At 37.4% G+C, this 24793-nt stretch overlaps 1 protein-coding gene across 1 annotated transcript in view; it reads right to left on the bottom strand.

Moving 5' to 3' along the window:
- The window catches only part of RSPO2 (R-spondin 2), an 80493-nt gene that overhangs the window by 32839 nt on the left and 22861 nt on the right, over nucleotides 1–24793 (bottom strand). The window contains exons 2-4 of the mRNA XM_076329236.1: nucleotides 23813–24001; nucleotides 14118–14261; nucleotides 12867–13055 (exon numbers count right to left, since the gene is read on the bottom strand). Coding sequence (XP_076185351.1) covers nucleotides 12867–13055; nucleotides 14118–14261; nucleotides 23813–24001 — 522 coding nt within the window. The remainder of the gene's footprint in view (nucleotides 1–12866; nucleotides 13056–14117; nucleotides 14262–23812; nucleotides 24002–24793) is intronic.

Genomic DNA, 24793 nt, shown 5'->3' with positions numbered 1-24793 from the left:
GACTTGTGAGCGTCCAGGTGGCGTAGCAGGTCGTTGACTGCTTCCTCTTGGATTATGGGGGGTTCATCCTGCTCGCCGTCCCTGTCTTCCAGCTCGGGGGGTTGAGTACCCTGAGGATAACTCGTCTGCCTGTTAAAGACTGAGGCAAAGAAGTCATTGAGTACCTCAGCCTTTTCCTCATCCTCAGTGACCATGTTCCCCTCCGCATCCAATAAGGGATGGAGATTCTCCTTGGCTCTCTTCTTGTCATTAATATATTTGTAAAAGCTTTTTTTGTTTTCTCTAACGACAGCGGCCAGATTGTGTTCTAGCTGGGCTTTTGCCTTTCTCATTTCTTCTCTGCACGACCTAACGAGATCCCTGTACTCTTCTTGAGTCGCCTGCCCCTTCTTCCACAAGCGGTAAACTCTCCTTTTTTTCCTGAGTCCCAGCAAAAGCTCCCCGTTCAGCCAGGACGGTCGTCTTCCCCGCCCGTTCTTCTTACAGCGTACAGGGACAGCCTGCTTCTGCGCCTTTAAGACTTCCTTCTTGAAGATCGTCCAGCCTTCCTGGACCACTCTGCCCTTCAGGACCGTCTCCCAAGGGACTCTCTCAACCAGCGTCCTGAACAGGCCAAAGTCCGCCCTCCGGAAGTCCATGGTTGCGGTTTTGCTGCCCCCCCTCCTTACTTCACCAAGAATTGAGAATTCTACCATTTCATGGTCGCTAAGCCCAAGACGGCCTCCGACCACCACATCTCCCACCAGTCCTTCTCTGTTAGTAAACAGCAGGTCAAGAGAGGCACCTCCCCTGGTAGGTTCACTTACCAGCTGTGTCAGGAAGTTGTCTTCCACACACTCCAGGAACCTCCTAGGCTGCTTCCTCTCTGCCGTGTTGTATTTCCAGCAGACATCCGGGAAGTTGAAGTCCCCCACGAGAACAAGGGCTAGCGATTGAGACACTTCTGCCAGACGCTTGTAGAACGCTTCATCCGCCCCTTCATCCTGGTTGGGTGGTCTACAACAGACTCCCAGCAGGATATCTGCCTCATTGGCCTTCCCCCTCATCCTTACCCATAGACACTCAACCGTACCATCATCACAATTGTTGAGCTCTATACAATCGAAACACTCCCTAACATACAGGGCCACCCCACCGCCTCTCCTTCCTCGCCTGTCCCTTCTGAAGAGTCTATAGCCATCCACTGCAGCACTCCAATTGTGGAAGACACCCCACCATGTTTCTGTGATGGCGACTAAGTCATATCTCTCCCGCTGCACAATGGCTTCCAGCTCCTCCTGTTTGCCGCCCATGCTGCGTGCATTGGTGTAGATGCACTTCAATTGGGCTATCGATTCAGTCATACACGTGTTTTCTTATAGCATCCTTAAGGATGATGAGGCAGATGGAACCTAAATATTGCATACAAATACCGCACATTTTCTAAATATTATAGTATGGTGAAATCTTTCTACTTCAGTCACAGTTGCCATTACTTATGGAATAACTTCCAATATCCAAAAATTGCCATTGTTAGTACACGTTCTGCTGGAGAGATGAACTGTACAAATGATGAGGAGTATCAGAAACACTCAACCAAAAATTCTGCCAGGAGTACGTCAGGATGTGGCCCTTGTATCAATGCTGTGAAAACAAATATTTGTATATCCTAATAGGTTTATTACCTAAGAAGAGATTTCTGTGCAAGGAAAGCCTTAGTGAATCCTTAAAAATGAGCCAGGCTGACTGCTCTCCTGACAGGCCACACCTGAAGCAGATCGCTCTCTAGACCTGCCGTACCCAGGCCTGTGCTTTGGGAGAGGATACATATAGAACTGTGCCTTACCGATTGATCCTCAGGGAGGAAAATATAATCTCAGGTAGGTGAGTGTTTGCTGGTTTCTCTGCTGTGACTGAAACAGCTAACACTATAATGTATAAAAAAAAAAAAAGTCTGGCTGAGACTCAGAAATGATTGAGTATATGGCTTTTCCTCCTACAGGTGGACTGTAGTTTCAGAATGAGCAAGAGATAAAACCAACAGGAGTTACTTCATAAGGGCATGCATGATAAAATTTGTCAGGTACCTTTTATGGACAAATTCAGTCTGTGCACTTGGATCAGCTACAGCTCTTTTCAGTATTTGTATTTCCATGTGGATTAGCAGCTGGCTCTCTTTCAGCATTTTTAAACAACCCTGAACAGTATAACTGCCATGGGACAGTTCTAACTCACACTCTGGTCATTTACAAGGATTTACACTCTGGTACTTACTCGGTTATTCATTAAAAACAGACAACTCCCATAGGAGATACTGCATCACATGATGCTCATGCTACTTCTGAAATACAATATACTTAAGGAAACACACGTTGAAAGTACTTATCTGGTCTAAGATATAATAATGGCAATAAATAAATTGTGCATACAACCTTTTAATGATTGGAAAAACTATGTGAAAGACTTCCCAAGAAAATATTTCATATTACTTTAACTAAAAAGGAAGATTGAAGGATAATTTATATTCAGAAGGAAGGGAAAAATGTGCTTGAGTTGGTACTTCTGTACTGCCAGTAATTCCCTGATATCCTTTGAAAATAAGTTGAAAATGTATCATGCTGCAATATGATAAAACAATACCTAAAATTCCACAGGCTGAATTGTCCTGATAAATTGTCCTGTCCTAAAACTTTGCATTCAGGCATATCTAGTCCATTACAAGATATGCTTTGGACAGTGGTACTAAAGAAGGAAAACTAAAACAGAAATCAGATGATAACAACCCTTTTCCACAAAAGTGTTTTGCTAATGTCTTGAAAGGTACCCTCTAAAGGTCATTTTAGACGTATTTTATTTCTAGTCTTAAAAAGAACCATGAATTTTTAGATTCTGCTTAAGTCAAAGAGAACTAAGCCTCTTAAAACCTTTAAAAACCTGACCTATCAGTTAAATAAGCAAACAAACCAAAACCACACTTCACTACAACAGCACTCCAAGGAAGTTTAGGCTACTTATATCTAAGCTAAGTTACAGGTTTCAATATAAGTAATGTATTATTTCACCATATTCATACAAACCCACGAATTTTAATAATTGCAATTGTAACCCATTGTAATATTAATCTGGACTAAAACAGCAAAAAAGGTTTGTAGGAGCTCTGTGACAATATCAAGCTGCCTCAACTTCCATGCAAGATCCACCATACCAGTTTCGAGGAAAATACCAACCCAAATACTGAACAGTTGAAAAAAAACCCCTCAAACTTTGAGAAATTCTATGAACACTGAATGGGCACAAGCAAAGAGAGAACATACTAATTACCTAAATCTTGGACTGGTTATTTTCAATAAGTGTTGATATTTTACAGGGCATCTTATTGTTTAGCTGCTTAATTTAACTGACCTTATTTCAAACACATAGAAAACGGAGGATGATGAGTCAACAGCCATATCTTGTTCACAGAGCTTTGAGAGCCATCTAGACTATCAAGCAATGTGATGTAATTTAATAACAGCAAAGGGGAGTCATTCTTCTAAAATCTGCAAAGGAAACCTGGATGTTGGTCCTTGCCAGATAGTACTTGGTTTTAGAATTAAACATAAAACTGCTACTCAAACTGATGTTCAAGTTTATATAGCTTATAAAAACTATTTCTAACTACTTTTCAGATTTGAGTCTAATCAGATTGCATTTTCCCTTTAGAAAATATCTAGGGAATGGATTGCTTCCAACAGCGTAATAGAAAAATAACAACAATTTTTAAAAAGTCACACTAAGTTTATACTTGAACTCACTTTAATGAATATGAATCAAATGCATGTGTAATACAGTTATTTAATCTCTTAGCTCACACATGTGTATGTATTTTCTTTTCTCCATGTATTCAGGGTTTTTGTTGCTGGGGTGGGGGCTTGTTTTTTTTAAAACAAGTGCTGTAACACAAATTCAGCTGCAACATTTTGTGTGCAAGGGAAGTTTCAGAAAAGGATTTCATAGATTCATTCAATCACATATTTCCTCATTCATATGACCAAATAATTCACAAATTACACTCTTTGAAAAATAATATTTATATTAATCTTTTCTGTATCTTTGTCCTATAGCTGTGAACATCAACATGTCACACTGGGTTGTCAGATCTAACAGATTTGTTGTTCATCAGCCTTAAGGAAAGAACATATCTGCTCAAGTTTCATCATTAACACACGTTAATTTTCTTTACTGCTTTGATACGAAAGTATGGAGAAGAACACTCCTATATCAACAGATTCCTAATTTTCCTATCCCTGCTGCAGGATGGAAAAAGAAGACAAATGCACAAGAAATATCAGTATAGAATTTTTGTTTCTAAGAAAAAAATAGTATAAAATACTATATTTTAATGCAGAAAAGAAAAATCAGAGTTTCTTGCTAAATTTCAGTTACTTTATAGTATCCTATTGGCCAAGAGGTACACTGCCTAACTTTTATCTGCAAATCTAAGAGGCATCAGGTATAGAAGTGCTCCAATAGAGGTACATACATGCATTATGAAAGTTTTCACATCTAAGTGTAAATGAATGCAAACATCATGCAAATGTAATTTAAAATTTGCTGTGCATTTTTATATTTTTCACTTAGAAACAAATAAAAATAACACCATTTTTCCTATAACTTATAAATCAGCATCTCACAAATAAACATATGAAAAGGAACAGAGCTATGACCAAAAAAGGGAAAATATTTAATCTCGAGGATTGTCAGAGTAATAGCTAATCCTGGTTTTCTCACAGTTGACCTGATTTAACAGGAGGCTGGAGTAGATGACCTTCTGAGGTACTTTCCAACCTGAACTACTAATTCGATTTTGATTTTTTTTGTTATTACCAAACAGAAATGACAACCTTTGTGCTCTTTCTTAGAAGCTGGCACAAACTTACTGACTATTGATAATATAACTATACCTCTTGCCTATGTGCCTTAGTATGAAATACTTAAAGTCTAGTTGCAGGCGCTCTCACTGAAATAAACAGTATTACAAGTTTCATTTTCCTTAGGGTTTGGATTTCCTTTACTATTAGTTTTCACCTATAGCATTCCCTTCTGAATATGATCAGCTAAAGGGTAGGAAAAAAACCATTTTATTACTCTCAGCACATTCTCTGTACAAAGCAGATGTTGACAATACAGACAAGCAGATTCTGCAGCTGACAAAAGCTTGTTTCCTGAACAAACTTACTAACAAGCATGCCAGGCTCCGAGGGTTAAGCCACATTATAAAACAGTTCTTGTTTCCTGGAAAGTCTCCAAACTACGTTCATCTTGTCCCTTCTTGCTCCCACTTGCTCCCTCCTTCACAAAATGTGCAGAATGGCCATCAACTAAAACACTCACAAAAATATTTCCTCATTACTATTGCTTTCCCAACCTGCACTGGGCAAATAAGTGCCTTTGGTGGAGTTTACTTCTTGTAAGCTCTCTGCTGATGCTGAAATGTTTTTTCCTTTTTTCCTTCAGAAGCTTTGAGTCATGCTTTGTAACTGAAAATTATGGCTTATATTTTCAGACAAGCTAAGGCCAAGCCTCCTTGGTCAGAGTGTAACTGGTGCTCGCAAAATACATCAAGGAAGCAAGCCTGCTTGGTGATACCAATATTCTAGCAAAGCCAGTACTCAGCGGAGCTACACTTAATGCAGTTTCTACCTGTCTGCTGAGGGCAAAAAAGGGCAGATCTGGTCCAGTGCTACTGCAAAATTAACAGAGAGCTGCAGTAGGCAATGACAGTATATTGTTGTAAATACCATGTACTACAGTCTCATTTAAAATGCTGATAAGACTTGTAAACACTAGTTTTTAGTATTACAATGATAAATAATATTCCAATGTCTTCAAAATTCATGCAATACTAACCAAAGCAGTAAGATCTTACTGTTTGTAAATTTTGTCATCTTTCCCAGAACCACAATGCTGTTTGCTACCATCCCTCTTCAGATCATGCCTCAACTTATAAGAGAATGTTTTCTAAGTAGGATAATTTTCTTTTATCTATAACTTGCCACATACATTTATGTCATGACTTAACTAACAATGGAATGAAATCCTGAAGTTACTAAAAATGTCAACAAATTAGACAGGACTTTTCTTTAAGATTTGAGAAGTCAAAGCAAATCTAAAACTAAAATACAGTTCTATATCTGCATCTCTACAGTACCTCTGCTGGTCTTTCAATGTTTTCTTAGACTGCCATAGTGCATTCAGTTAAAATAAAGGTACATTGTTCTATGTATCTTTTAGATATGCAAGATTTTGAAATTACAAGTGTGCAGCATTTGGCCAAAGACAACTAAGTGAACAGATCAAACAATAATAAAGTAAATTAAGAAATCAGCACTTCCAACTAAGCTTCCACACTGATTAAAGCTAAACTTGGAAATGCATGAAAGAACAGTTAGCATTATACATCCTTATTATTACTTATTAGACATACTCTGCATGTTATTTCAACATCAATAAAATAGGCCAAATTAAGATATCTCAGCACTGTAACAAACACCATAAAGACTTGTTTTGTTCCTTTTCCCTATGACCAGTCATTCCAGCTTCTCTCTAGATGGGAGTAGAAGGTATCAGAAATTTTGCAAAGCCCAAACAGGAAGAACAGTGTTCTTTCAGTCTAAACCCACAGCACGTTCTGCCTTTCACAGCAGCAGAATTGTTCAGGTTGGTCCCCGGTCCAACTTCCTGCTCTCAGTAGCATCAAGACCAGTCAGACCAGATTGTTCAGGGCTTTGTCCAGTCAGGTCTTGGAAGCTTCCAAGGATGGTGACTGCACAGTCTATGGACAAATCTAGCCCAGTGCTCAAATGTTCTTGTGGAGAAGGCAACAGTTCTTGCTGTTCTTGGACAAGTCTTTGCCACTTAGGCTATCGGTCTTGTTATGTTGCCACAAGAATAAACAGAAGACATAAAATGTGGTGGTGAAGTTTACTGAGACCCACCTAGAGAGAGCCCTAGCATTGACACTCAAAAGGCAGATGGTGTTTGTAGGCATTGTGCCTACTTGTGACTACAAGTGCAAGGTATAAATTAAGGTCTCAAAAGCATCCTGGCTTACAAACTTTTCCACTGTCCTGGTTTCAGCAGGGCTAGAGTTAATTTCCTTCCTAGTAGCTGGTACAATGCTGTGTTTTAGATTTAGGATGAGAACAATGTTGATAACATACCGATGTTTTAGTCGTTGCTAAGTAGTGCTTAGACTAGTCAAGGACTTTTCAGTTTCCCATGCTCTACCGACTGAGAAGGCTGGAGGTGCACAAGAAGCTGGGAGGGGGCACAGCCAAACTGGCCAAAGGGACATTCCATACCATGTGACATCATGCTCAGTAGATAAACTGGGGAAAGCTGGCCGGGGGGCCGCTGCTTGGGGACTGGCTGGGCATCAGTTGGTGGGTGGTGAGCAATTGTACTGTGCATCACTTGCTTTGTGTATTATTATTATTATTATTATTACATTATTATTGTTATTGTTATTATTATTTTATTTCAATTATTAAACTGTTTTTATCTCAACCCACAAGTTTTTCTCACTTGTGCTCTTCCGATTCTCTCCCCCATCCCACCGGGGGTTGGGGAGTGAGCGAGCAGCTGTGTGGTACTCAGTTGCCGACTGAGGTTAAACCACGACATCCACATTGAGCACTTCAGTGTAGATGTAGTCAAAAATCTCAAAAGAACATAATCATCTGTCTGGTCACAGAGACCACTCACTGAGTTCTGGTGCTACATTTATTTTGAGCTTTTTTTTCTTTTTAATTTCTCACTTATGAAGAAGAGATTCATTGTAGCTGAAAGAAACCTCATGAAATTCAAAGACAAGTGCAAAGTCATGGCCCTGGACCACCTTGTCTGACCTGACTTTGAGCAGGAGGTTGGACTATGTAACCTCCATAGGTTCCTTCAAACCTGTATTATTCAATAATTCTATGACTTTGTTGGTTGCACAACTAAAAAATTCTTCAGTTAGCCTCTTCTAAACAAATCTAATAAAAGAAAGAAATCCTAATTTCCTTTGCCAGGTTTCAAAAGAAAACAAATGTTAGCACCAAACTTTTTGGGGAAGTGGGGGAACGACACAAGAACATTTTTGACCCTTTATACTGCAGGTTGTCAAGTTAAAGCCAGAAATTTTAAAACATTCACTCTGAGAGGAAATACGTCAATTGAAAGAAGGAAAAAATACTTACCTACTAGAGATAACTATACCTGTAACATGGCTTCTATTAGAAATTATGCTAGTTTAGTATACTTTAAATTTATAGCTACTGTCTTCACCAAAGTGTATGTACAGTTTTACTCTAAATATTATTTATCCTACCGTAAATATTTTTGCAAACTGGGATCATTAGCTCCCTGTTTGCCATATCACTAGTAGCTTATCAGATTAACTCACACTACTTATTTAACATGCATTTTGCAGCTTTGCATATTTATTAGTTTTCTATATTTATGTATATATTTTTTAATCTTTTAATCTTTTCAGTCATAATTTCTGAATATTAATAATGAAATGTAACTGCAGTATAAGGACAGAAAGCCTGACTGGGTCTTTTTACCGTTGCTCTTCCAGAAGTCTTAAATTCTATTGCAGCAATGGAAAGAAGAAAGATTACTGCATAAAAAGCCTTCAAAGTCCAATCAAGCAGCATGAAGTCCATCCAATTACATGTCTGTGTTAAGGAAAGAACTCCCTCCCACTGTAGCCTCATGACCTGTCCTGCTACCTTCCCTCTTTCGAGCTCAGGAAATTAATGCAGACGTGCATCCCATCTTCACCTATCTTTCTTCATGTCTGAAATAAGCATTCAGAAATGGCATCATGATTTTTACTAATAGAGTAATATTCATGTATCGGATAACTTGAAGAACTGCAGTCTGATGGAAGACTAAAAGAAGTAGAGAGCTACTTTGCTTGCCTTTGTAATACTTAATAAGAAACATGAGAGCAATCTGCAAGTACCTCCAGGGTACTAACAAAGGAGGAGTAATTTACTGTGGTGAACATGGGGAACATGTAAAAAATAACAGGTAAAAAGAGAATATTTGTAATAAATATATGGGAAAATTTCTAGACAGCAAGCTGTATCAACCCATAGAATATTTCTGCCTGCTAATTTCCCCATTGCTTGTAATGCAATTACTCTTTTTTAAAAATTCTTTTTTTTCTTTCTTTTTCAGCTAAAGGGGAGAAAATTCCTTATCATGAAGAGACCAGCACAGGTAGGAGGTGGTCTGAACAATCCAGGTCATCTTCTTCTAAGTCTAACCTCTCATAGTATGAGTCACGTTACACCCAAGCCACAGGGTAACATACATAACATGAACAGACACACAAATGCGACATTCCCATCTGGTAGTAACAGTTAAATCAATTAGTACTGACAATAAGAAAATACCACTGAGTAACATATTTGAAATCAAGTAGAGTATCCTCTTATGTTGCTGGCTTCAGTAGGAATGAAGCAAAATCATCTTTCACTTGCATTCCAGCTTGTATCTGTACAACTCTGCAATTACTGGGAAAGTGATGGAGTTCTTCATCAGCTAAATTTGTACCACAGCCATATGGCCAGATGGGTAACATCTCAATCCTTGATAAATATGAAACTGAAGTACTTAGCAGGAAAACTGAATTTAACACCAGTTCTTCTGCAAACATGTAAAAACCTGTTTCGGAAGTTTTTCTGTAATGTGGACCATAAATAGTAACTGTAAAATGTACAGAAGTAGAAAGCATGTGTCAAAAGCACTTTATTTGACCCTGTTCTACCAAAAATATCCTTACTTCCTGTGCTCAATTTAATCCATCACAATCTACAGCCATCTTAGCCGTATAATCCAATATTTATCCTACACATTTGTGTGAGTTTATGTACTGAGAACATTAGGAAGAAAGGATTTATTAACAGCCTCTCAACTGACATTTACGGGGATTATGGTTCTTCAGTCCCCCAGTAGTGCTAACCTTACATTTTTCTCTTATTTCCTCAGTTTAAAAGTTCAATTACAAAATTTCTAACATTAGGAAAACATCATATTTTTAAAAACACAGAATCTCCTCCTTAACAGCCAGGATCTGCTCAATTTCAGCTTCCCTGTAACCAGTGTCTCTGCCTCCTGCTACTTCACAGGGAGTAAGTAAGCAAAGAAACATTTCGAGTGTCAAATGGGGCAACCTGCTAACTAAATTAAATATGATAAAGGAACGGGATCTTAGACCAGTCATGTATATAATCATAATTAAAACATACTACGAAGCAGGAGTTTCGAACAGGCTTGCTCACCTGCAGAGATAACCAGGCCTGGGGAAGACTTACCCCAGGCACTTAAAACACCACTAACACACTCCCTCCCAGGAGTTTCTTAGGAGAGAGAAAGGAGTTTATACTCTGGCCAGTGTTTTATATGATTGCACAGAAGCAGTATTAAGCATCAGCATTCAGTGCGGCGAGTTCAAACCTACAGTTTTGCACATATTTATTTTTATCTCTGAAAACACAGGCAGGGAATTCTGCACCATGAGAGGACAGGAGAGGACTGTAATCTTTAGGTTTTACTGGAGCCCATGGTTATGAAGGAGTACTACAAGCCTTTCACACTGAATTTGTATTTGTAGCAACAACTTTCCTGATATGTAGTGAAAAAAATGCAGAGATTTGGTCAAAGATCTTTATATAGACTAGGTAATAAATTTCCTAACTCTTGGGAAAGCCCACCACTGTGCCTTTGAAAAGATAAAATTTGAGAGGTAAATCTTTAATCAATGACCTGAATTGCTGGAGAAGAAAATTTGAAACAACCTAAGAGAACCTGCTACAAAAAGGTATGAAAGTTCCATAGCTCCAGATTACCACAGTTACATGAGCATGCTACAACATTCATGAATATTGTGGTCCACTTAAGCACACTTCTCAAACTATTTACAACAATTTGAATAATTTGTGTCCTAACTAAATTATCAAGACTAAACCCACACCTGTAACTTTCTACTTGCCAGGAGTTTATACAGAAGCTGGACATTGCATCTATGAAATACCTCCCTCTATACACATTGGGTACATAAATGACTAAATCTCTACCACATGGAGTTGCATTGAAAATATTCTGCAATTTTCTCAAAATTTCCACTACAAGCTAAACTTCATGCATCTGAACGGCAAAAAAAGAAAATATTTATTGGAGATTTTGTAAAACTTCACACAGGTTCTTTTTTCTTCCTTCCATTTTAGCAGTAAAACATTTCCCCAGTTGATCTGATCACTAACCCCATTTGGGCTTCAGAGTTTGTTAGAAGTAACTGGAACAGCCCATACACCTCAGCAGGCTGCAAGCACTAGTAAGTGTAGCTACCTTGACGTAGATGCAGCTGACTTGCATTCAAAGATACCATGAGACACATACCATGGCAACCCAAATCAGCCTTGATTTTTACTTTTTCTTCTTCCTTCCATTTTGTAGGTTCCACTCTTTAACATCTTTGAGAAGTTTATTTAGGTTGCAGATTAACTGTGCTGTACAATGCACCCCGGTACCACTATGACTATGCACTATGCGTGCATGCACATGTGTATGAGTATAGGGAGTGGGACAGGGAGGAAGAGTGCGTAATAGACTCAGTTAACCTGGATAACAGAGAACCAACTTTATATTCTCTTCCAGATTTTGGCAGAGTCCTAGAGACAAAAATGAAGCTTGCACAGATTTAGTCTGTAAGCTAAAACTTTATGTATAATTTTCACACATACTGGTGGGCAGTATGTTCAAGCCAAGAGACATATTCAACAACGCCAGAACACAAAGCAAACTTATTTATGTACCTATGCTGAGATTATTTCAGTTTTAGCTTATTCATCAAGTTATGGCTTTTCTCAGGACTCTGCAACCCTTTATTCCTTTTTATTTGTCTGATCTCACAGTTGACCCAGCTTGCAGCAGGAGGTTAGACTAGAGATCTCTTGAAGTCCTCTCAAGCCTGAATCTTTCTTTAATCCTATGACTCCAAAAGGAACGGCATCTTTATCACCTGTTGATCACCCACCTCTCCTACAAATTCTGAAAACTCTGTAAGTGTTCAGTCTGCTCAAGTGAAAGGTTAATCATTTCAATTTAAAAGATAACAAAACCTCCTCTCTACCAGTGACATGCCTCTGCTTTGGGGTCTACAAAACCAAACACAAATTTGAAACTCTATTTCCTTTTTAAAATCAGCATCACTACGTAAGTCTTAGAACACCATGATAAAAGAAATAATCAAATTTCTTTATCTACTTGTGGTAATTGCCATAAGTTGGTCTCATGCTGAAAAGCTTGATATCTATCACTATTCGGCTTGTATCACATCTGTCATAGTTTGGCCCTGATCTACAATATTCAGAACAAGTAACACATTCCAGCTGATAGCGCCAGCTAACAATGCCATATGTAACTAACTTCATATAATTTAAATACCCATCACACCAGCACTGGATGTGCCACCTGCAGAGAGGTTTAGAATCATAATCTTTCCTGCCATGTGCAGAGCAATTAGTTATTCCATCATTTTCAAGCTGAAGCTCAAACTGCAACCTGTTATGGTTCTTCCACGAGGCACCTCTTTGAAAAAGCCTCAGTACCACACCAGAAAAAAGTTTCACAGTCTACTGAAAGACTGATCACTCCCACACTGAGCCTTTCCCTGGAGTCTTGCTGCACAAATTAGGATTGCCGTAGTACTGCTGCCTTTTAGCCTCCGCTGGCAGAGCAGAGACAGGATTTCCCCTTCAGCTGGGATGAAATAGCTCTTTTTTCAAGTTAGAAATAGGATTTCAGTTAAGGAAAGCTCATAAAGATTTTTGTGGCATGACTACGCTTACCTCCTGGACAATGCCTCATGGCCATTTTACACCGTCTGGATTCTGCAATGGTTGGGCACGGTATTGTGTCTTTCACTGGCTTCTTCACAATTTGTCTTGTTCTCGTTTCCAGGCCCCACTTAAATCCACATGTTTTGTTATTTCTGCTGCAAGTTCCCCACTCACTCCACTGACCCACTTCACAGCCTTCTGATAAAGCAAAAGAAAACACGAGTGAACAATTCTTCTGGGTTTTTTTTTTCTTTGTTTTCATTTTTTTTTAAATTAGAACACACCATTAGAAAGCAGCACTTGAAAGTTTTACTGTTAACAGGCAAAAACTTAGAAACAAAATGAAAATCTCTTACAGAACCTGAAAGAATCTTTTTAGCCAGCATCAACCTGAGCATAAAACCATCAGACTATCAATCTGAATGTATAGACATCATGTCAGTCCCAAATGTTCAAAAACCCTCCTAAAATCATGAGATTGATTTAAATTTTTCTCTTTTTAATAAATAAATCCTATTTGGTTGTCACCTGGATTTGCAAAGCTCAAGAGTTCACATTTCCAGGTCCTCTCCATCATGAAATGCAAGGAATACTCTTGAAAGAAAGAGTCTGTTCTGACACAATCCCTAGGCTTCAAGATAAAACACCAAATTGTGAGACTTGAGAAATATTGTGAGAACTGCCAATGCTGGCTCAGAGTTACAAAGTAGATTTCTACTAAAAACACTTATTTGGTGGTTTATATTTGTTACTTGCTAATGGAAAAGGGGGGAGCTGCAGAGAAAATACAATTGAATTTGAAGCCCAGATGCTACAGGAATTCAATCTGCCGTGCCCCTAGTTTCTGGCCTTGGTAAAAGGCAAAAGGAGAAGGTAGTTTTATGAGGGCAAGAGTCCAACGAGTACATCATTGACTTAAAGTTCTAATGCAAAAACTGGCCTTCCTGAAATCTTACAAATTCTGAGTTATAAATCCTCATACAAGGTGATTTACAGTTAAGAGGACAGAACTTTCTGATGCATAACAGAGTGACATTCCCGATAACGCAGTATTTCAAAGTTTGGAAAAAACTATTATTATTATTGTTGTTGTTATTTATTGTTATTATTAGGGGTAAAGAGTTCCAAACACAATCCATTAGTGAATATTTCTTGATAGAAAATACTAAGCACCAGCTTAAAAATAGTGTCATAAGTATTTGAATCTGTCCACCTGGCAAAAGAGCTGTTTCAGCAGCATTGTTGTGCTAGAAGACTCACCCACACATTCCATAAGCTCTTCCAAGGCTGCAAATCCCGGGGGGCATCCTCGGAAGCAGCGGCCTCTGTGCGAGTAGAAGCCAGTTTTGCATTTGGTACAAAAGTCTCTGCTAAAGCAGGAGTCACAGTTTTCTATTCTGCATCCTGAATCAAAAGGATCATAAGGAACAATGAGACAGCTAAGTTAGGGTAAGACTGAAAATGAAAGGACTTGTAAAGCAATAAAATAGCAAAACCAGAAGTGCTATAATGAGGAATACTGTCATCCTGAAACCTATCTGCTCTATAAGAAAAATTACAATTAACTGTAATTATTTACCACATTTTCCCATACATCCTTTTAATCCTTTTTTTTTTAATCAAATCTGTAGATAAAACCTCTAGTTAAGTGATATTTGAGTTAATTACATCTTTTTGGAGGAAAAACATTCAATGTAGATTATTTTTGTGTTTAAGTAATTTTGAGTAAACTAAGATGCAACAAATTATTTTGGGAAGTATGCATATATTATATGTACTGTCTTCAGTTTACTATTTGTCATTGCAAGCAGGATACATTTTTTTTCCATGAGTTGACCCTATAAATAGCTGAATGAAGGCTTTGATGTATTATGTCTGATGTCCTTATCTACAGGTACGCATGTGCTACCATGCAAAAAGCCTCAATTTTTCTGGATATAACTCCTCTCTATTATTAAGGCAGTTAATCCATAAAAAAATAGCCATTATTAAATGACTAAAAGACAAAGCTATAATCAATAATTAAAAAAAATACTATTGTCTTTTGAAATATTGGATTTCTCTGAAAATTTAAGAGAAATATCATCCACAATAGATTACAGACTCGGAAGCAGACTATTCAGAAACATCTTATTCCATATTAAAACATGGCAACTTGAAAGTGAATTAGATCTCAACAATCATATGCACACCTGAAAAACAGACATACTTACATGGAGGCTTATGAAAGTCAGTCATACATACCTACAAAAAAATGCCAGGGAAAAATGTTCCAAAAATTAAAAAGTAAAAGCCATTATATTTGGAACAGTAACGAACACTTTAAAATTAATTTTAAAAATCTAATCCTTCAGCTAACATACATAATTTATATAAACTATGTTAACTGTATCCTGTCTTCAGCTATCTGAAGTCACAGCAGGAAGCATTTGTTATTCATGTCATGCAACAATATACTAATCTTTTCGGTCACTTATTCATTTATTCTTCATTCTTTTCTAAAGAAAAAAAAAATCACAAACCATAAGGACTTCTGAAATAGCTATTGGTAAATATCCCCTAACAACACTTCAAATTTAGCCAATCTTCATAAAACAGATTGTAATATTTATTCTTGAGCTTCAGCAGGCCAAAATAGGGCAAACCATAACACTTCAACTAGGTGGTGATGGGAAATTATTCTTTGTTAGCAATTAGGGAAATATGAGGCTTTTTAGATCAGATTTCTTGTGGCATTGGACAATAAATTAGGCAGATCACATGAAAAATATTTCAAACGCTGGTACACCTTTCTTTGGTTAGAAGGAATGCGAACATCAGTTTGAAGTCTTCCACTGCCAAAGGGAAGCTCTGCAGGCTCTGTTTAGACACAACCACACATAATCTGCATGCTACCAACTCTATCTCTCCAGCATCTCTCAAAGGGGCTTTTAGAACTTGTGTTCATACAAGCAGCACAAGTTGGGCTTCTTATCCACAGTTTAGTTTATAGGGAACTCCCAAGAATGATAATTTCTTTTTCATGAGGTTTGAACCAATCTCCAAAGAACAGGAGATCAATGCTTATACAATGACCCTGCAAAATCACTTCCCCAGATTAATGTGTCTGCAAGGCAAAATTATAAGGTGAGCTGCTCTGGAGATGTACTGCAATAGTTAATTGCAAATCTCCTTTGTTACACTCAAGATGTACTGCAAGTATTTTATTAATTGCAATGCTTGAATCAAACATTCAGTGTGTTTAAATATTCAGAAAAAAACATTTGCCTCTTGCCTACCCACACAAGACAGTTTGAAAAGACGTCAAGGTTTTTCCAAATCATTTAGTCCAATGATGAGGTGCAGAACAGAACATTAAAAGAAAAATTAGCATAATGTGACCCTCCCTCACATCCAAGTGACGTAAGTATATTTTTGAAGTAACATTTTAACTATTGCTTTCAAAACATGTTGAGGAGTAACATGTTTAAAGTTTACTCCATTTGAACTTTTTTGGATGGAAGAGGGATTAAATGAATAACTTTCAGTACAAGTTGCCTTTTAATATCATATAAACACGCTTAGCAGGCGAAAGCCTGCCTCACCTTACGCTGTGGATATCCTCCATAAAACTATTGCTATTTAACAGTACATATGTGAATATCCCATATTTAAACATTAAACAAATGAATCAATCTTCTTTCAGTTTCTTAATCATACTTCAAAATTCCCAACCTATTTATATCTTTTGCTTTGCCTTCTATGCCAGTTTTCTTTTGTATCACAGTAGAGTCCTTGTCATGATAATTATATTTTGGAAGCATTAGTAGGGGCTCCTGGGTTAAGGTTGGGTGGAGTTTTCCACCAAGGCAGTTTATTTTCAGTTTTTTGATACAGTTTTTTATTTTCAGATAAATTAGTTAGGGGAAAACACTGACAAAGTATTAGGAATACTTTAAGAATTCTGAAATTAAAACATTAATTCACCAGAATGATACTCAGTACAATGCTTGGGGTTACTGGGTGCTAATCATAATGATAATTTAACTCAGTAATAAACCACACTGTAGCTGAAGATCAACTGGGATTGACAACTACTCTTTTTTGACATCCTCCATATACTCTGTTTCAAATCATGAAGGGTGCTGGTGAAGCTCTAAGTCTTGCAGGGATTTTTTTAATAAAATTTAAATAAACTAAAGAATTAAAGAAGAGCAGTACTCCAAAAGTTAGAAAAGCTAACTTTCTAGCAGTCTATTTTCAATCACAAGCTGTCACAGGAGTGGCTATAAATTCACAGCTCCATGACTTCACCTTCCAGGGGAAAGGGTGGAAGAAAAGTCACTACTTTGTCTGGTCAAGCTAAGCTGGGCTGAAATTAGACAGAAGTGCTTTGCTCAAGTATCTTCAGCGTTCAGACAAAACAAAGCGAAACAAAAACTTATCCCTTCGACAGAGCTCCGAAATGTTGATTTATGGGACAAGATATATAACTTCTCCAATGGAAACTCTATTGACACTGTGCAATCTCTTAATTTAGGCTGACAGGAGAGTAAGAACTTGAATGACTGACATTTGAGTAGAGCACAAGGTTAGATTATAGTACGTAAAAGTGCCTCCATGCTTGCGAGCAGTTACAGAATATGCTCAAGAAAGAAACATAACTCCATGAGCTAATAATGTGCCACTCCTCAGTCAATGGCCAGGAAACCTACCAAGCTGAAGGACCAAATTCTTTGGTTCTACAGAGGAGCAAAAGAAAAAGGATCATACTATCTCCCTTTAAAAAGGTCATTGTCAGAAAAGAATCCGAGGACAGACATGTAAAACATCTTTGACTTTGCTTACTGAAACAGAGTGGCAAAAGAGAAGTTATGTACAGGACTTAGGAGCCAGAGTTCCCTTTTCCTTAATTTTCAGTGAGCTCTAGCACCCCATGGCACTTCAGAAATAATTTTCTTCTGAAGTGTGTTTGCACATACACCAGATTTTTAAAAAAAGTAATAGCTACGAGCCATGTTTCAGTCAAGGTTATGGTGAACAATTTTATCTATAAGAAGTGCATTTAGCTAGCCAGCAATAAAAAATTTGTATTTAGGCTTTATAATCTCATTTATATTGACCCAAATGTTCCTCTGACATTTACCTGAATATCATAAAAACCCAAATCTGATTGATGTGGATGAAACTTACAATATTTATAGAAAACTACATAAATAGTGCATTAAAGAACTCTGGAAGGAGAAAGCCTGGATTCATGCCCAAATTAAGAGAAACATTTTAAGCAGATGAACCACAGTGATATTAAAAGTTTTTCGTGACCAGCTTTGGCTTCCTGACAGTCATGATAAGCCACTCCTACTCATTCTTCTTTTAAAATAAGCATTAAAGAATTGACAGACTTACATTTTAGAGAAGGAATCAAAAGCCCAGGATTTCAAAATACAAATTCAGATATTGAATTAAATTTAAACTCAGATGCATATGCCTGTTACTGTAAAAATGAGTATGTGCTCCTGTAAACATCTTCTTTCTGTACTATAATTACAGAGAGCATAATGTTACCAAAACAAATACTATCCTTCCATAGTAAATTTATCACCAGGTTATAAGGTGATGCAGAATAAGCTGAACTGTAGGGAAATATAATGCCTTTGAAGTTCAAAATAAAGCATAAAATGCTCCATATTGAGATGCATGTGCTTCATATTTTAACATACCTTAACAAGAAGAAGGTTTACTATATTAGTTTCTCATACTAAGTGCAATATGATGAATTTTAAGGTCAAAAGATGTCTATCTCAACTGTAAAAAGTAGTTACTCATTTGTAAAGTATTTTTACTGATATGCATAATCTTGGAAATTTTACATGAGCCTTATTTTGCCTTTGTGAAATGTCCATATTCTGTAGCATTTCCATTGTCACATTGACCTTTTCTAAACATAATCAATGTGATTTACTACCCATCCATAACTCCCTTCACAACAAAGATATTTTGTAGTACACGTAGTACTGAAAAGACAGCTGGTCAATTCCTAGTAATGTTAATAACAATAACGATTCACAGCAAGTTCTGCTCCGCATGAAACGCAGGCACCAGTGAAGAGCAGTTGAGTATGGGAAAGGGAAGTGAGAACACATGAGGGGATCTGCATGAGTGGAAAGCAGCAACCACCAGCACAAGAAAGAGAACTGTACTAAACTGTACTGAACACCTTTGAGACAGAGAGATAATGATCACATTTTGCAAAGGGAAGCTGCAGACTGAAGCTGGGGAAGGAAACATGGCATTCCTAAATTGAAGGGCTTGGTAGTCTTTGCACTGAAATTGGGTCCTTGCTTGAGGCATCCCCTTGTGTTTAAGAAGTCACAGTAATAGATGATGATTCACTACAGTTAGCGTTTTCCTTTTGAAGGTCAAACTCGGTCTTTCTATGAGAGAGAAGCCTCTGGGCCCGTAACTTGTGAGGTTGGTTATCCTGGGGAGTGACAACTGTAGCTTGGTCCAAAGCACCTAATACTTTGGTCTTTCACACTGAGCTCTGACTCACAGTGCCCTACTATTCTTGCCTCAGATCCCTCTGCCTCTCCTACCCCAGAACCTCCTAACTTCACCTATCCTCAGACTGTCCCCATGCCCATCACACTCACTCTTTCCAACTCCTGCTCCCATCCCTCTGCTGCTCAGTAAAACAACATTGGTGCTACAGACTTAACTTCATGCCACCAACCTGACGTGTCCATTGGCACTCCACGCCAATCTGTCATCGACCAGCACCACCTTCTGTGCTAATCCTCTCCAGAATTTCCTGAGCCGGGAGAGACTTCAAAAACCCAGACTACACATTTTATAACTCACCTAGAGGACACAAGGGCACAAGGGACAAAGACTGTGCTAGTGTTAACAGTAGCAGCAGACAAAGGCAAGATGCTGAAGAAAGCTATGATGTGAGCAGCTCTTATAGTGGATGGAGTATCAGTTGAACAACCAATGGAAAGAGAAGAGAGACCAAAACTTTCAGGAAAGTCACTGAGGAGACAGCAAGGAAAGGAGGAAAATCATAAGCAAAAGAGCTTTAGCCTACAAGAGAGTATCTATTAATAGCTAGCTATTTAACCTCCTAAGCAGATGTGGCTTAGGTAATTGCAGGTTTATTATTATTATACAAATAAAGATTTTTAAGCTACAACTTTGGCAGGGGCTGAGCATGAGTGCTAGAGAATGAAGAAGTCACTTGACCATAACAGGTCCTGAAGTTTACCACAGGTCTGCCATTTCATGGAGAGCAATGCTTGGAATACAACATCCTAATTATAAAATACTATAGTGAGGATTTTTTTTTTTTTTAAATAAATTCATTTAATAAACAGCGATACATTTCCAGTATGTTCTATTCTGGATTCATTATTAGTTGGAATCTTTTAAATAAATGCCAAACCACAGCGTTTTCAATTAGTACTTTACAAATATACAATTGCCCTATTAAATCTAAACTGACTACAGATTTAATAAATCTTAATTCAAAGCACTATGATGATTTTTGTTGCCAGAGAGATGGAACAAAACTCTTCCATCAAAATACAAAGTAAGGCCAAAAATAAAAAAATTCCAAATTAAAAAAAAAATCCAAATCCATTTGAAGGAGGAGAAGAGCATGGAAGAGATAAGGAAAAAATTAAATGCCTATAAAATAATGATAGGTAGACCTCAATTTCTGGCCATCCAACTTCATTTTCAAAATCCCAAATGCTATATTAAGCTTGTTTTTAAAAGATAAAGCCATATATTTGAAGGAAAAAAAAACCACAAAAGTAATGAAAACTATTTCTAAAAAGTCAGAAAAATTATTTTATTTAAAGCAAATAGTGCTGCCCCTGTGGTAAGTGAACCCTCTGACAGACAGTTACAATTGCACTGGCTACAACAGTCTCAGAAGGTCACATGCTCTTCTATACTACATAATAAATAGTCAAGCTATGATATATTAATGATGTATTGCTATTTTGTAACAAAGTTAAAAAAAAATTACCTTTCTTAATACAGTGAATTAACTACACATTTAATAAATGCTTAATTTGTTTAAAAGCTGCTCTTTATCTTGTTTTTACTTAAGGTGCATGGAAGAGGAAATTACAGTTTTAGCAATGTCAGGCCCTCCTGTGAGAAAGAAGGTGAACCTAAACAAATGGACTAAGCAACCAAAGATGAAGGGAGCTATAATTTCTAAACTCTGAGTGCTTCCTCCCCCTGAAATTGTAGAGGTTACTATGGATACAGACTAAGTTAAAAGGTTCAAGATAGGCTTGATCCATTAATCAGACCAATGTTAAACCAACCACCCAGGTGACAGATTTCATCTTACTCTTTAATTCAGTTTTGTTTTTTTCTCAAGAGATTATTCCTTAATGGAAAAATTCAGTTCAAAGTCATTAACTATTAAAATTTATTGGAAAATTAACAAAGTGTAGCTCTTCTCATTCTTCTACGGAAGAGACTCAACACTTTCCAATTTTGTGTCCAAATGTACTGCATTCTCATACCACAGTGTTCAGGTGGAAAATCACCTCCAGCAGGAAACTCTACATCAATTTCAAGAGACAAGCAGTCTCAAAATTATATGATTCACTGTTACTAGAAAACCAGTCTAGAACCACTTAGCAAATTCAAGACACACATACTGCTTACATGTAGAAAAGAAAATTAGTCTTGAAATTCAAAATTTCCATCATTTTAGAGCTGCTGCACTTGGCTGTGGTATTTATTGTGTTACATTTGGCACTAACTATGTTTGGCTTTTAAAATCATGTCAACATTTTCCATAAAAACATTTTCTATAGCTTCTCTAACAAAAATGGGCAAGTGTTTCAGTAATAAAATGTTGAACAGATTTTGTGCCTATAAAGATATTAATAGGGCAGAAATCATTTCAACTTATGTAATTCAAGCTCTGTAACTCCCAGAAGGATTTTAATATAGCCAGAATTTTTATTATTTTTAGCTGAGATAATACTATCTGAGCAATGGACTCTGTAACTAAGCGTACCTAAAAGTATCTAACATCAAGTAGGAAGAAACCTATTCTATTTTTTAAGAATGTTTATTTTAACTCAACTTCAATTCACAAAATGTCTGGGTGTCCACAATACAATGTATGTGCCCCGCAAGATCACTAAACGAAGAACAAAAATGAAGATGTGATTTATAAATACACTAGTTGGCAGTTACACTAAAATAAAAATATACAATGAAAAAATCATTGGAGGGGAACCAGGACTGGTCAGTAAATGCATCATTATTCTCACAGGGGGAGACTGTCAAAGGCATGAGGGTGAGTTAAATACCCAGTGCTCAACACATGCCAATATGGGTTGGACACAACTCGCATTTATGCTTTTCAAAACCAATCCTGTAATTCAGGGAAAAAGGCCACTTTCTGTAAGTGGTAAAAATGATACAAAGTTATAGTGGATTCACCATCCACCTTCCGCAAATAACTTTTTTTTCTTTTTAAGAAAGTAAAGAAAGACTGCCAGTGCAGACTACTTTTCCTATCTCACAAGCGCAGTACAGGCTAATATAGATATATTCATCTATTTCCCAAAACTGTAACTATATTCAAAAATATTTTTACATGGGCAAGTTTTTACAGCCCAGTTTTGAAAGGTTTAAAGTGGATGAGTTGCTGAATTCACAAACGTGTTATGAAAATTAAGGCCAAGATCCTAAAGTACTTTATAGAAGGCATACGTAAACCATATACTGGTCTCATTTAATTTTTCATCAAAACCTAGCCACCTGGTACAGATTAGGCAGCACTCAGCAATATTACACAGCAGTTGGGAACACAACGTGAAGAATACCATATCCACAGAGCCTGCGGGGGGGATGGGGAGAAAGAGGTGGGACATCATTACACAGGCTGGGACGGGTCCAAGCACGGCCGTGAGTGCTCCCCCTCCAGCCCGGACTGCCACAGAGTGACCTCACGTGGGTCTCAAGATTATGTGTGATGTGAAAGCCAGCACCCGCTTTCTCACAACGCGGTGCGTCCCAGTGACATGCCGCAGTACTGGGCATTTAACATTTAACAGACACTTGATTATTCCAGGAAGAAAAGAAAAGCTATTTCTCACTTCACGTTCTTAGGTTCGGCGACATAATTCTGGTTAGGCTATGACACACACACAAAAAAAAAACCCATAAATACGAATTCGAGGTAATAGCAATGATTAATAATCCATATGGGTAATACTCCACCTATGAGCATATGGAAAAATCAATATCAGCACAACTGCCAGACAGCGGTGAAATAACGTGGAGATACCAGAGCACTCATTGTTTTTAACAGTTGTGCTTCTAGGCACAAACATGCAAACAGGGAATCTTGTTGCACATTAGCAGGTTGTAAATTTCCAAATAAAATGCAGTACTAAAAGTGAAAGGTTGTTTGTTTGTTTTTAATAGTACATCTGTTTTATTAAAATAACAACACTTACATATTAAAGCATGTCTGGTGTGAGGTGTCTGGTCACCTGCAATTTGTGTGGGAACACAAAGCATGACAAGAAGCCCACCCATATATCAGAGCATATACTGACTAGTACTTACATAAGGTACTAGTTAAATTAATGCTTAATCCTTTTTATTTTCATATAATGGGAATTTGTTTGTTAAAACTAGGAATATCTGCCTAAATCACCATTCTTTCCTAAATTTTCCTTCTAACTAAAGCAATAATAACAATAAAACTAACAATAAAAACTAGGTGAACGCATCAACTATTTAATCTGAAAGTTACATATCTTGGAATGAGCTGGAATGTTCTTTAGCAAAGAAGCTTTATGACGATCTTGAGACATCTGTGAAAATATCATCATGTTCCACAACATATCATCTTAAAAACTGAGCGTGAATTATGGCCTTCCTATAAAAGTGAATGTAAGTGTTAAAAAAAAAAACAACCCAAAACTCACTTGAACATCTGTTCATATCTGGCGTTCGGAGTCCGTAGTACCCTGACGGGCAGGAATGCAAGCATTCACCATATTGTCTCATTCCTTCTCTTCGTAGGAAGAAGAATAACTTGTGTTGGCATCTGATGCACCCATTATCCTTTGAACAAGATAAACAGCCTTTGCAAATTGGATTTGGTCCATAGCTAGCTGCAAAATAAGAAGATAAATTACACTTGAAGTTCATTTGGAAATTATTTTGGGTGGAGGTCCTCTTCCCTCTAAAGTGTTACTTATCTACTGCATGATTACAAGTATTACATCAATATTACATGATTTGAAAGGAAGGTTCTGAAAGTGCACTCATTCTCATACATGTGCATTGGCGAGTGAATAAAAAGAAATGCAATCTTTATATTTTTAATTGTATGTAGGGCAATTTAATGAATTTATACACTTTTTAAATAAAGGTACAGGCAAGCAGAGACCAAGCTATATAAAGTTCACCAGTACAGCATAAGTAAAACCAAACTAGAATTCAGCACCTGGAAGCTGAGCACATAAGCACACAACAGCAGCAAAATATAAGAACATCATCACTCTGATATATGCACCTGGAATTATATGTCCATGGAAATCCAGCAACCACACTAATGTAACTTCTGGCTTGTGAAGAGAGCAATATGAAGAGTAATAAACTTTCTACAGTACAGGTACAGCACTAGCAAAGCATGCTGTCCCATAGCTCTTAGGGTTCTAGAACAGCTGTCTTGCAGTTTCTTCTTGGTCTTTCTAATGAGAATGTCAGGATGATTATTTCCAAAAAAGAGTATCAGTTTTAACTTCTAAGAGCCTTTTTCTACAAGTTTCTACCCAAAGTGGGCTGAAAACCATATGCACAGACATTACCGAAGGAAGGTGTTTAGTGCAGATTACCATTTTAGGTCACCAGCTGCTGTGCCTTCAACTAATTCTGTTCTCTTTCTTCTTTTTTTTTTTTTT

This window comes from Aptenodytes patagonicus, chromosome 2, assembly GCF_965638725.1.
Source record: "Aptenodytes patagonicus chromosome 2, bAptPat1.pri.cur, whole genome shotgun sequence".
Classification (NCBI taxonomy): domain Eukaryota; kingdom Metazoa; phylum Chordata; class Aves; order Sphenisciformes; family Spheniscidae; genus Aptenodytes; species Aptenodytes patagonicus.
This window is presented reverse-complemented; position numbering and strand designations above follow the sequence as displayed.